This window comes from Schistocerca piceifrons, chromosome 8 (assembly GCF_021461385.2).
Source record: "Schistocerca piceifrons isolate TAMUIC-IGC-003096 chromosome 8, iqSchPice1.1, whole genome shotgun sequence".
Lineage (NCBI taxonomy): Eukaryota > Metazoa > Arthropoda > Insecta > Orthoptera > Acrididae > Schistocerca > Schistocerca piceifrons.
Genome location: NC_060145.1, coordinates 12,178,827 through 12,193,384, shown reverse-complemented (window position 1 = coordinate 12,193,384; position 14,558 = coordinate 12,178,827). Strand labels below are relative to the sequence as shown.

General features: G+C 38.7%; 1 protein-coding gene across 1 annotated transcript in view; it reads right to left on the bottom strand.

Moving 5' to 3' along the window:
* The window catches only part of LOC124711321 (myotubularin-related protein 3), a 160,275-nt gene that overhangs the window by 120,026 nt on the left and 25,691 nt on the right, over positions 1–14,558 (bottom strand). The window contains 5 exon segments of the mRNA XM_047241339.1: positions 1,477–1,662; positions 1,907–1,927; positions 1,929–2,103; positions 9,383–9,573; positions 11,075–11,327. Coding sequence (XP_047097295.1) covers positions 1,477–1,662; positions 1,907–1,927; positions 1,929–2,103; positions 9,383–9,573; positions 11,075–11,327 — 826 coding nt within the window.

The following is a 14,558-nucleotide window of genomic DNA, read 5'->3' as shown; positions in this document are numbered from 1 at the left end:
ATTGAAAAAACTAAGCCTTATTATGTGGTTAATCAGCAAACACACTTCATCAAATTATAACTACAATAACTTTTCAACTGAATTAATGAATCTTTCCTTTTGTAACAGTATGGACTATGTCTCATAAAAGTAGATCACAGTAGCAAAAGGAATAACGCGTCTCGCATTCAGAAGAGGAAACTGCGTACGGCTGCACAATTGAATCCAAGCCAAGCTTTTCTTAAAGGCAAAGTACGTAAACCAGCAAAGGATACTGACTGACAAGAGATTCATTAAGAAAAATTAAAGGCTGTTTGATCTGTTATGAGAAGCAAAGTTGTCAGTGAAACAGGAAGAAAATGGCCCTATAAACTAAAGATAATGATAGAGCTGTTACAGATAGCTGTGTATATGTGAATCGTTCAATGACTGCTTCATAAATTATAACAAAATTGCTGATTGCTCACCACCAAACACCAATTCTAGTATGACAAGAAGTAAATTTCTCATATTTCAAGTTTTCCCATGCTTCTAGCTCTGATACGAAAATTAGTGATGTAGGAAAAATGTGACAGATACCACAAACAATATGGCAACCATAATGCGATGTTATTGGTGATTTTTTCAAATAGGCTAAACTAAAGATCACTATCACAGGTTTTTTTTTTTTTTTTTTTTTTTTTTTTTTTTTTTTTTTAGTATCATATTCATTGGCTTCTCTAACGCACAACCAAACTGTCACCTTCTAACCTAGCCTACACTTGACGCAAAGCTCCAGACCTGTCTGTCACCGCAACCAGGTTTTCTTAGTGTCACATTTGTTGGCTTTGCCATCTCACACCAACCTAACCTATACCTCAGGGTAAGAAGCTACAGATCAATGTGTCACTACAACCAGTCCTCCCCCCCCCCCCCCCCCCCCCCTCCCCATGCAAGAGTCCATTAAAAATCCATGCTGCATACCGCATTCACTTGTAACTGAAAAACATTTTTATTTTGCACTCTTTGGATACTAATGTGAATTATGGTTGTATTAATATAGTTCCAGCAAAAGATAGCATTTGTGTGGCATAAACGAATGTGCATCAGAAAGGTGTGTTTGAAGGGTGTAGTACTTTTGTTCCGTCTGAAATGTTCGTTTAATTATATTTGGTAGAAGTTCCAATGGAATACAATGTTTGGGTAACACCAGGTATTTATAACAGAACTTAATGTCATGTACATCAACAAATAACGATTAACATTACTAAGGTAAGAATGTAGTAGAGCTCGACAGCATCAGTTTACACGACTGAGAACAAATGAGAAGTTCTCACGACCACACTTGAAGGACACCATTTGTTGTTAAACTTCAACTTGGTCTGAACCCACCTGACAAGATATGTACATATATGTGTGGACACATAATCTGTGCAGTTATAAACATACCCTAAGGTAGCTAGTTTCAAATGGTGTGCAAACAGTTTGAGCAGCTCCATAACATTACTTTTAACATACCAAGTATGAATGAGAAAACTGGAAATTGCAAGGATTTTGCAGCAGTATCTGATGTACACAGTCGAGCCACTGCAAGAAAACAGGACACCGCTCATTCTGGTCGTCGACTCCAACGGTGTGGCCACATCTGTCTGCAAACTTGTGCCCGAAATCTAGCCACTCCCGTTCACAAAGAACTTGAAAACCCTAAGCAGAAAGACACATCCGATTAGAACATTATTCTACATTTTGTAAACATAAGCTATGTACACTATAGCTAACATAAATAATACAACAATGTAACTAAATCTGATCTCGTCGCAGACTCAGCACTCGCAATATATATACTAGTAGAAAAACATACTGGATGTGAAATTAGGAAACCCTATTACAACACCGGATTTAATCTCAAATACAAATCATAAAAGAGAACAACCGATCGGCTACTCACGTCCAGGGTGCGGTAATGGGGGGTCGAGCAGCAGCTCCGCAAGTGCGACTATCTGCGGCGTGCGGTCCCACCCGTCAGAGCAGTGCACCAGCACGGGTCGCCCGTCCACGTGCACGGCCGACGCCACAGTCACCGCCGCCCGCAGGAGGCCCGACATGTGCTGCAGCCAGCGTGTGCCTTCTAGGAGGCTGTACCAACTGTAAAGGTAGCAAACTGCTGTTAGATGGCGCAGTTCAAAATTAAATGTACACCCGATTGTGAAGGACATTAGGCAGAATGTTTTCTTGTTGATATTGAAACCCAAACCTCATATTCTGGCAACATAAAGGAATTTCGTGTACTGCTTTTGGCCTCCTGACAGACCAAAACTGTCCAAACAACTGTAATAGAAGAAAAAGTGCCTCTCTGACATAAAAAACAGTCAGAATTATCATCACTGTCCAACTAGAGACTGTCAAAACCATTTAAAGGAATTAACTCATTTTTAACTGTAGTCACTATATTCCGAAATTCTGAGCATTTGTCATCTTATATTATATGAAACCAAGCTGCTGAAGAGCTAGTTTTGGGTGGAGTTGTATTGTCAATGTTGATGTAGCTACTTTTATGATTATGATACTAGTGGAAAGAAAAAAATTTTCAACCAAGCACAAAGATAACTTTGACAACTATAAAAGTTTTGTTTCTCCAACACTGGTACATAATTTGCAATAATGTTTGTCAAACAGCAACTTAATCTGTGTAGTAGTTCTTGTTATATAGCTTTTCTACATGCAGCTATGTTGTGCTTTATTTATGAAGCATGTTCAGAAAGAAATATTGTGACCATGATGGGCTGTTTTTTTTTTTTTGGGCAACCACGGAGTGACTGAGGGAGGGGGGGGGGGGGGGGGGGAGGGAAGGGTCTGCCGATCAGAGCAAGGCTCACAGGAAGAAAGGACTATGCAGACTTACATTGTAGTGTCCAAGTGCAAGCCATGTGGTGTGATCCACTTCTCCGTTGTGGAATGAGGTAACACCTACCAAAAGTTTTTCGTGAATGAAAACGGTTTACGGCAAATGTGCTGGGAGCAGACCGAGTGTGTTTTAATGTTGTAAGGAGTTTAGTGAAGGCAGAACAAATGTTCATGATGAACACAGGAGTGGAAGACCTCCCATTCTGGCTGACTAGTTGGTGGTGGTGGAATCAAGGAAACAGCTGACATAGCAGCACAAGAAAAATCGGGTCAGTAGTACCAGAGAGTTTCTTGAGCAACTCGACATAGAAAGTGAGAATTTTATGAGCTTTACTGTGACTGGAGATGAAACGTTCGTGGCTCACTGCACGCCTGAGACAAAAAAAAAAAAAAACAGCTGTCACAGTGACGTTACACCAATCCCCTTATGCCAAAAAATTCAAAACACAATTTTGGGGGGAAAAGTCTCGGCCTCAGTGCTTTGGGACTGAAAAATGCATAATTTTGGTCGAATTTTTGCCTCATGAGGAACCATCAATGCACAAAAATATTATGAGATCGTAACAATATTATCAGAAGGAGAGTTGCTACTTGCCATATAGTAGAAATACTGAGTTGCAGATAAGCACAACAAAAAGACTCTCACAAAGCTTAGCTTTCAGCCATTGGCATTCGTCAACAATAGACAAGCACGTGCACACACACATGCAATTCACACACACGACTGCAGTCTCAGGCAACTGAAACCACACTCACAGAGAGTGTGTGTGTGTGTGTGTGTGTGTGTGTGTGTGTGTGTGTGTGTGTGCGCGCGCGTGTGCGCGCGGTCCACCACCAGTATTACTGGCGCAACTGGTCTTTCGGATTCTGGAGCGGCCACATTAAAATACAGTGTGATTCAGCAGAGGCTGTTGGAGTCCTCTGGCCAACTTAAAACATATTTTGCAACACTTAACATACAAACATCCTTTTGCTACCAAGTAAACTTCATAAATTGGGATATAAGTGAAAAGAACAAAAGATTGAAATTTTGAGACTTCAAGAAACACAAATGACAGACACTAACACTATGGATTTTGGCAATTATCGTCTTTTTAAAAGTAAAACTAATAAAAGAATACTCCCAAAGCAACTCTCACACCTGGGAGTTGCTTTTGCAGTCTCCAAAAACATTTTAAATTCAATAATGAAGGTAGAACCCATTAACAATACACTAATGACAATTTCTCTTAAATGTGCAAATACAGCATACACTTTAATTAATGCCCATATGCCAGTCAATGAGGATAAGTGTAAAAAAACCTGAAAAGTTAATGAAGCTCGGGAAATGTTAGAAAGCATCATCACGAAAATTCCCTCAAATCATGTTAAAATTTTAATGGGTGGTTTTAATGCTCAATAAGCTAAAGAGAAAAAATTAAAGAAAATCGTGGGTGGATTTCCTGCGCATACATGGACAAACCAAAATGACAAAATGTAGAAACATGCAAAAATTATAACCTTAAAATCATGTTAACACATTTTAAAAAGAAACAAAAAGCTTTGAAAGCACCCAATATACTTTCATGTCAACACATTTTAAAAAGAAACAAAAAGCTTGGAAAGTACCCAATACACTTATTGTGGAATTTCAAAGTTCATACCTGAACTACAAAGAAATTTTACATGTCCAAGTTAGGAAAGGGCCTAATATTGATTCTGATCATTATTTAACATGAATAAAAGTAAAAGTTCAACCTCAAAAACCCTTCAAAACAAAAAACGTTAGCCTAAAATTTGACTGCTAAAATACCCCAACTCTAATATGCACACTTGAGAAACACAGTCAAATAACTGGCAAAGCCTAAAAGAAAAGTTCATCCCAACAGCACAAACTTTAACTCCGCTGCGAAAGAAACAAAAATACCCTCAGCAGAATGCAGCTTGTGAAACAACATTTAAGCCCAGGCATGAGGCAAACAAAAATTGGAAATACGCACAACACCTTTCTAACTGCAAGAAAAGAAACATCTAAATTAATCCAACCGATTGAAAGAAATTACGAAAATATCCAACTTTTAGAAATCAAGAAAGACATCCAAAAGAACAATACAAGAAACATTAGTAAAACATTCAAAACAAAACTGACAGGTTACCAACCTCAAAGTCTTTACTTCAAAAATGAAAATGACAGCTTGACTCTTAACAACCAGGAAAACTGTGCGGTACTTTCTAATTATTTTGAAAAACTATTAAACTGTCCAGAACCAGCAAATAAATTCCAACCACAGCAAACTAAAAACACCAACCCTAACTCTAAAGAAAAATATTATGGAAAGGAAAGTTGCTACTCACCATAAAGCAGAGATGCTGAATCGCAGATAGCAAGGCCTTCATCAAAAATAGACCACACACACACACACACACACACACACACACACACACACACACACGTGCGACTGCAGTCTCAGCCATTGCATAAAAGACAAAAATGGTTTCTCAATTTAAATACTTTGGGGAAATTGTACAAGGAAACAGTCTGGAAGAAGTTGCAAATGAAGTTCACTGTCAAAAAATGAGAACTGTATTCAGATTAACATAAAATATTTATAGCAAAAAATAACTTTCTAAATTCACACACACACACACGTGCGACTGCAGTCTCAGCCATTGCATAAAAGACAAAAATGGTTTCTCAATTTAAATACTTTGGGGAAATTGTACAAGGAAACAGTCTGGAAGAAGTTGCAAATGAAGTTCACTGTCAAAAAATGAGAACTGTATTCAGATTAACATAAAATATTTATAGCAAAAAATAACTTTCTAAATTCGGTAAACTTAGGCACTACAACACTGTAATAAGACCGAATGTATTTATGCAGCAGAAACTTTAATTTTAAATAGAAAGAGGTACACTGAAGTAATATTATTAGGAAAATATTAGGCCCCAAAATTACTTATGGAGAAACTTATAGGCTGAGAAGTAACAAGGAAATAGAAGAATACACATACATACCGGGTGATCTAAAAGTCAGTATAAATTTGAAAACTTAATAAATCACGGAATAATGTAGAGAGAGAGAGAGGTAAAAATTGACACACATGCTTGGAATGACATGGGGTTTTATTAGAACCACCCCATATTGCCAGACGCGTGAAAGACCTCTTGCGCGCGTCGTTTGGTGATGATCGTGTGCTCAGCTGCCACTTTTGTCATGCTTGGCCTCCCAGGTCCCCAGACCTCAGTCCGTGCGATTATTGGCTTTGGGGTTACCTGAAGTTACAAGTGTATCGTGATCGACCAACATCTGACGCCAATGCCTCATCATAACTCCGGACATGCTTTACAGTGCTGTTCACAACATTATTCCTAAACTACAGCTATTGTTGAGGAATGATGGTGGACATATTGAGCATTTCCTGTAAAGAACATCATCTTTGCTTTGTCTTACTTTGTTATGCTAATTATTGCTATTCTGATCAGATGAAGCGCCATCTGTCGGACATTTTTTGAACTTTTTTTTTTGTTCTAATAAAACCCCATGTCATTCTAAGCATGTGTGTCAATTTGTACCTCTCTATCTACATTATTCAGTGATTTATTCAGTTTTCAAATTTATACTGACTTTTTGATCACCCGGTAAATGGTGATGTGAGAAAATGAAGACTTGAATTTTATGGGCACATTAAAAGAATGGCACCCACTAGGTTGACAAAACAAATAGTAGAATTCTACAAAAACAGAAGTAAGGCCAAAACTGAGCTAATTAAATGAATCACTGTGAATAAGATGGATCTTGAAGTAGCCGATATAACTCGGGCAAGAGAAACATTCAGACAAAAGGTATGTCATGGGGAAGTTGGTCAGAGGGCAATTAGAAAATGGACTGGAACACCATGGTCTGATGAAAGAAATAAACTTCATTCTGAAAGAATGAATCAAATTTGGACACAAAGGAAGGCCAACCATCAAAAGCGACATTGATTGATTGTACCTCGCTTGGTCCCATTGGGCCCATAAGTGAATAATAATAATTATATATAACCAGAACTATTCTCAGTAGTCTTAGAAGAATCAATAATGTATGTCCTAATTGAAGACATATACGCCACTTCCATTTTGATGACAGTGTCCTACCATTTGTTTGCCTTTACTGCAGATAGACTTCAACATGTAAGGGAAGAACCCAACACAGTGAATCTGAAAGTAGACCGAAAAACCAAATAGAAGTTAACAATAATGTAAAATCAACACACAGGGAGATTATTGTACAAACTAACAATGAAATCATAGAACCCGTTGTTGAGTTTTTTTTACTTGGGACAATGACATCTGGGTGAGCAGTAAAAAAATTAAAAGGATTTCTGAACAGAAAGTTTACAAACTAAATGTAATACTGGGCTAAGTTGTGGCTCAAAAACATGTAACTTTACTGTGTAAAGTATTCAAAAAACAAAGCTGCTCTGCAGGCAATGGAGAATTTCATCTCCGGAATTACTAGAAGGCAAAAGAAACTAAAGTAAACAGGGAACATACTGGAGTTGAATACTTTAAACTATGACTGTATATAAAGTGAAATAGGATGGGTCATGCAGCCAGAATAATGGTCGGGGGAACTTCGCTGCCAGATTCTGAGACACGAGATGATGACCCGATAGGTGGTGGGCCAATCACAGAAGCAGCTAGACTCGCTGACAGCCGAAGGTTGGACGTGACGTGAGCATATACCCAGAGTTCATTATATGGCAGCGGCTGTGGCTGTCAAGCGGCTAATATCGACGAAAGCTTGTGGTGTAAACTCAGTAAGGTGGTTTGGTTTTCTAGATTTTCTTCAGATCAGTAAAGTTTTACTCCATGTTTGTTTAGTGACAAACCTAAATTTATGAGCATTTTTACATTATTTGAAAGATGAAATTCAATTGGTGTGAGTAAGTAGTTAACTGGTAGAGCCAGATGCCTAAATCTGCAACAACTGGACTACTCAGCAGCCAACTCCATGTAAGTGTTCATGCTACTGCTCTATGGCTTAAAATTACAACCCAAGTGTTCACAGTAGACAGAGAAAGTTAGTGATGACTTCAAATCAATTTGCCAACATTCACAAATGTTTCAGCTATTTTATTACAGTGTCTGCTCTCTAACATTTGACAGTTACAGTTGACCAAAAGAAAATACAAAAATGAATTTCTCAGCACTGTTTGGGCAGTTTTAATATTAATTAAAGAGAGTTTCTGTGAAAATCAGGTACTGTGGATGGGACATAGGTCCTTCACTACCCGTCCAAAATGAAACACCAATTAAAACACCGGGTAATCTCTCCATATCAAAACATGGCAGTGATTACCTCCTGCGTGTTTTTGAGGGTGCAAAACTGATGTCTTCCAAACAGTGAAATAATGCTGAATGAATACAACTCTCCTGAAATGATGGGATAAAACAAAGGGCAAGATTTTGCAAGACAAGAAACAGGCTGAGGCTCTTTTACAATAATGAAATGAACTTTGGCAATGGAAACACTGAGGGATCTGAAGTATAAATTGGTGAGAAGATGTCTACCCCCATTCAACTGGTTTAGAATACTCCGACTTCCATATATTCCCACACACACACACACACACACACACACACACACACACACACACACGCGCACACGCACACAGAAAATTGTAGCTGAAAAAGTAGTAAAAGGTTTTAGATTCTTAAACTGGCTTTTTGAAGACCTTCCACTCTTAAAATGTAATACTGGAATTTAATAACAGGAAAGAACGTTGAGCAAAGTATTTCAACATAAAATAAGAGAAAGTCAGAATATGAGTGCAATGTCCTATGTTTACTGCACCATCTCTTAACAGAAACTGTGTAACAGCTAACCTAAAACTTTTAGTATTATCTCGAACTCTTGCTTATACTACACACATAACAAATGCCTACAGAAGCTGATTGTGGGTTTTTGCGTGGCATCTCATACTCTCAATTTCTAGTACACAGCAAAAACAGTGCGATAATATTTTTCCAGAGGAAGTAATGGAGCCATCACTTTACAGGATCTTGCAGGTTCTCAGACACGACAAGATATTACTACAGCAGATAAGCAAGTACTAGGCACAGCAACTTATGTAAGTAGTCAGCTCTGCATTTCACTAATGGCAGCATTAGTGAGGGCACGACATTCAAAAAGCTGTTTATTATCAAGAGTATTAATGTTTAATAAATAATCTACACAGCAAAAGTGAACAGTGGGAAATTTCCACAAAGCCATTATACATTGCAACCACCATAATAAGATTACAAAAAATAAAGAAACACTAGAAATGATAATAAGAAGATAACATAAGTGAAGTAATGACTGACAGATTGTGTGTGCATACCTCTCTCTCTCTCTCTCTCTCTCTCTCTCCCCCTCCCCCTCTCTCCCCCTCCCTCCCCCCCCTCCCTGTGTGGGTGGGTGTTGAAGGGGGCACGGCGGATAGTGATTACAGAGACATGCACCTATTTACATACACGCATTATGACACAATGGCAGAATAACATTTCACTCACTTAGGTTGATCAGCTGCAGTAGCACAAAGATTTCTGACAGCGTGGAAGCTCTTGCGAATGGAGTGAATGTTGGCGAGATTCATGAACTGGATGTCACAACTCGGATAGTACTCTGGGCATTCACATCCTCCACCACGAGCCCTGTTAGCCACAGCTGTAGTGTAAGATCGTGCATCCATTATCAGTACCTTCTGCAATACAAAAACACACAATAGGTACTTTAATATTGACCAGTGGCAATAACAATTCTAATACTAACTATTAGAAGCCACAATCTTCTGAAAATTAAAACACTAAAAAAACCATGTGTAACTAATAAATTATTTAATAATAGTAATGTGAATGTACCAGATACTATGAAAGGCTTGGGAAATAATGATTTAATAGTTGACATGGCAACAGAGAAAACAACAAAACATCCAATATGGCAACAACTCTAAGAATGTGCTCTTGAAGTGTGTTTTTTCTTCATCTTCTGCACATGCTCAGTTCATGTGGGAGCTTCATTTCCCAGTTTTAAGTATATAGTGACAATTAGTTTCTTCTTAACAGCTATTTTTATACAATTATGTTACAAACTTTCAAGAGAATGCAAGACTAAAGTTGTTGATAGGTACACACACACATATAGCACCTGTCTGGTTTTGCACAAGCTTGTCACGTATCCTCTGTGTTTCATAGTCTATAGACTACATACAACCACAGTTCAAAATTTTCAGAAAGTAATAAAGTTTTTTTCTGCACTTTCCTTTAAGTTTTATCGAACACAGCACACCCTCAATGGATGTCTAAATGATGAGCATTCTGGAGGAGCTGTTCAGGAACACTCGGGAGGGGACCAAAATGAATTCTCAAGATAGTTTCTTATACTTTTGGGACGAGCATGAAATCACACTGTGCTCTATCATGACTGTAGAGTGACCTTGATTAAAGACTCCTAAAAAAATGCTTCCAATCACTACCAATTATCAACCGATATTCGAACTGGGAGTATTATCCAAGGCTGTACTCAAGTTTGTTTTTAACATTAACATTACTTATGTGACCATTTCAAGAAAGATAAATTTAAGTCTCATATTCTACTTTCATACTTCAGCAGAAATGAAGAACTCTTTCAGTCATCCTGTACAAGATTCTAGCAGATAAAATTTGTCACTGATTGCTTCTAGTCTTTTTATGGTGGTAAACGACAGGTAACAACTTCAAGTTAAGAAAAAAAGGAAGCACCATAGTTGATGGAAAATGGAAATGTCGTGTGGCTAGGGCCTCCCGTCGGGTAGACCGTTCGCCTGGTGCAGGTCTTTCGATTTGACGCCACTTCGGCGACCTGCGCGTCGATAAAATAGACACAGGGCTACACTGACAACAGTTTAATCTTTATATTCTTCATCATAAAGTAAAATAGTAACCAAAAGTAATTTACCAAATATCGGCAGAATGCTCACGTTAACTCCATTACAGCGTGAGTGTGACACACACACACACACACACACACACACACACACACACAGAGAGAGAGAGAGAGAGAGAGAGATTCATATATTGTTTTACATACATAAGTGGCAACTTAAAATGTTTTAATGACATACAGTCTGTGAATGAATCAAATCAAGAACAGTAGTCACAGCACAAAATGACTACAAGCATCAGAGAGAACTTAATCTTATATGAGAGGCTTTCCTGCATGTGTACCTTTCCAGGTTCATTAGGACTGGTGCTTTCCACGTGGTTACTGCTACCATCACAGTCATTAGGAACACATGCCGAGCCATTTTCTGTAGGTGTCGACGTGCCACCCAAGTCTAGCATCGTTTGTCGGCCACGATCGTAGGCACACGCATCTGCGATAGCCTTTATCAAGTCTTCATCTTCAGCTGAACGCCACCCTAACCACCCAACCTCAGGTTGACTGCAACGAGCAATGACAGCTCCGTTTCCAGTATGCCTGAAAATTTATTAAATTACACTTATGTCCAGCATGGCCACCATTCACATAGTTACTAGTGTTTCACTGGGCATATTCATTTGATTAATTCAAGAGACTCCTTGATATCTACAAGTCAAAACAATACATCAACCTTTCATCTACTTAAGACTCACAAAATTGCATATAGGTTGTTTCAAAAAGGAAGACCCAATTTAAAAACCCCATACTTATTGATAAAAATATTCTACAGACACAGGATGAATTGCAAAATACAAAATCTTAAAGTTTTAGCCATGCTACCACAAATGCTCCAGCAACAGAAAGAACAGCATTTAGAAGACAGCTAAATTCGTCACAAACTTTACATAATGAATCTGCTTTTACATAAGTTATTGCGAGTTTTATTCTGTTCTTCACTTCTTCTATATCACAATGTAAAGGGTAGTTGACTACACTTTCCTTCAACATCCCCCCCCCCCACACACACACACACACAAAAGGCACGGGGTCACATCTGTTGATTTTGGAGGCCAAGGCAGTGTCTCAGGGTCTTGCACAACCTATACATCATAGGCACAGAGTGTCATTGAGAAACTGATGTGCATTGTTGCCAGTGTGGTGACACTCCATTCTGTTCGAAAATGAAATCTTTGAAGTCCTCCTGAAGTTGTAGAAGAGACCGTTCGAAGATAGCTCAGCACTGGGCAGGCCACACGGGGAGCCCGAGACACAGCATCACGTTCTCGGCCTCAGAGATCGACAGACAGGATGCTGTGTCATTTTCTCTTGTGGGTAAGTGTGAAGGGAAGTGTGTTCGTCTCCCCTTTACTTCGTGACCCAGAAGTGAAGACCAGAATAACAGCTGCCATACTATCTGTAAAAGCAGATACACTGTGTAAAATTTATGATGAATTTAGGTATTGTCTCGATGTCGTTCGTGCTACTGCTGGTGGAAAGACAGAGCATTTCTAATGGCATAGCTAAAACTTTTAGATTTTGTGCATATTTTGCAATTCATCCTGTGTTTGTAGAATATTTTTATCAAAACAAATGAAGTTTTGTAATAAGGTCATTCTTTTTGAAACCCAAAGTCTTTGAACTGAATGTCTGTGTGTGGTAAATCACATCATGAGTAACGACTTCTGTTGGAAACAAAAATGCTCACCAAAACATCCCAGTGAAGCTGGGCATCCCCGAGTGTTTGCTGGCCCTAAGACGAGATTTCACTGAACTAGCAGAGTCTACTGACTAGGCATGCTGCATACTATCTACCCTAGTAAATTGACAGTGTTTATAAACAAGAAAACACTTAGAACGAGTGTCTCTAAGCCAAGATGAATATTTTAGAAGTGAATCAGGAACTTTAATTGGCTTAACTTACCCCCTTCTATGCAGAGCAGACGACTGGATGATAAACAATACCCTTTGAAAACAAACGTCACAGACAGCCCAAACCCTGCTGCCTCTCAGAGGCATAACCAACACAAAAACATGCTTAATGTTGCCAGGAAATGTCAGTGAAAATTTTGTCTCAAACTAAAGTTGATCCTCATGATGTGATCCATCACCTCAAGAGATTTGATGCAAAGTAGTTGAAACATCCTTTACGCATACATATTTATATCACAAATCATTCCCATCATTTCATATATTTATCAATAAAAATAATCAATTTTTGAAAATATCTGCTCACTAAGTGGTGACAGTAGAAAAGACATATTAAGGTATTTAAATATGCAAGCTTCCTGAGCCAGTGGCTCCTCCTTCAGGCAGAAGGGATGAAGGAGAAGGACGTGAGGTTTAGGAAATTTGTAGAGTTCAGAAAAGTTGCAAATAACCCCAGCTCACGGGAAACTTATTGGACAGGATGAGGGAAGACTTATCAGATGAGATTTCAAAGCCAGAGAGAGCAAAGCTCGAAGATAGGGTAATACACAAGGCAAAGTTTACTGACAAAACTTCCTGCACCAATTAATAAGAGCAGAAAGCTAACTGTATTGTATGTCGTAGTATGTGGTAGAGATGGTGGGTGGGAAAAAACTGACAGTCAGAAAATGGAAGATTTAGAAAACTAAAAGGAAGTGCAGAAAGGAACAGTTATTCTGAAGAAATGCTGAGACCAAAGCAAGCAACGTAAATCGAGGCCAGTTGGGTGGCGAGAACTAAGGACATGTTGGAACACCGGCACTGTTCTGGAAATCTGGTATCTTTGGGAAAGAATGCAGGTGGTATATTTGGTGAAACAGGCACCGAGGTCACAACTGTCAAGCTGTAGAGCATGTTCTGCAACAGGATACTGTGTGTTGCCAGTATACACTCTCTGCCTATGCCCACTCATCCTAACCAATAACTTGGTGGTAGTTGTACTGATGTAGGTAGGAGGGTGCATAGGGCAAGTCTTACAGTGGGGACTGTCACAGGGGTAGGGGCCACAGGGTAGGGAAATGGTGCATGGCCATGCTCCTGATCCGTTTGTTTGTTTCTCATATGTTTAAAAACTGTGACACTGCAAATGTGACAATATTTTCCAAAGATTTTGGCCGCAATATTTCCTCTTATGTTCTCCTGTGTGGAAATATCTTGCTTGGCACAGGGATATACTGAATTAGGTGAAACATAAGTCTCGGTTGGATTGGTCTGCTATAGTGATCAGAAATACAATATTTATCTATTTGTTTATTTACTCATTTATTTCAAACTATTATCCTCACCCGTCACACTTACTTTAAAGAACAGAAGAGTTTTCACAATGTAAGTACTTCTTACAGGTGGACCAGAAGGAATATTAAACAGAGGTTTGTGTGAGTGTCTAGGCTTGGATCCACTTTCTTTTTTCTTTTTTTTCAGTTTGAATGTGCTGACAACTGCCTTAGAGTTTCCCCAAAATTGTGGCCCCACAATTAAGGCAATAAGGAAACAGGCATGATGTGCACCCTTTGCTGATTTCTCACCACAGCAGGATTTTGGTGAGCAAAGGCTTTTGTTCAGTTTTGCAGTTGGTTACTCCATTTTACATTGCTTTTCAGCCATAATCTTAACAATTTGCTTTCTGCACTGTTACCAACTGGTTCATCGATTATTGAGATAAATGGGATGTACATATACTTGTCACAGCATTGTGAAATTTTAGTGCAATTTATAAAAACTGATTACTCTGTACAAAATAGCTAAGTTGTTTTATTTCAGTGTTTACTTATTGCTGCAATTCTTCCTTACTTTCCCCTTTTAATAGAATTGTGCTGTCACCTG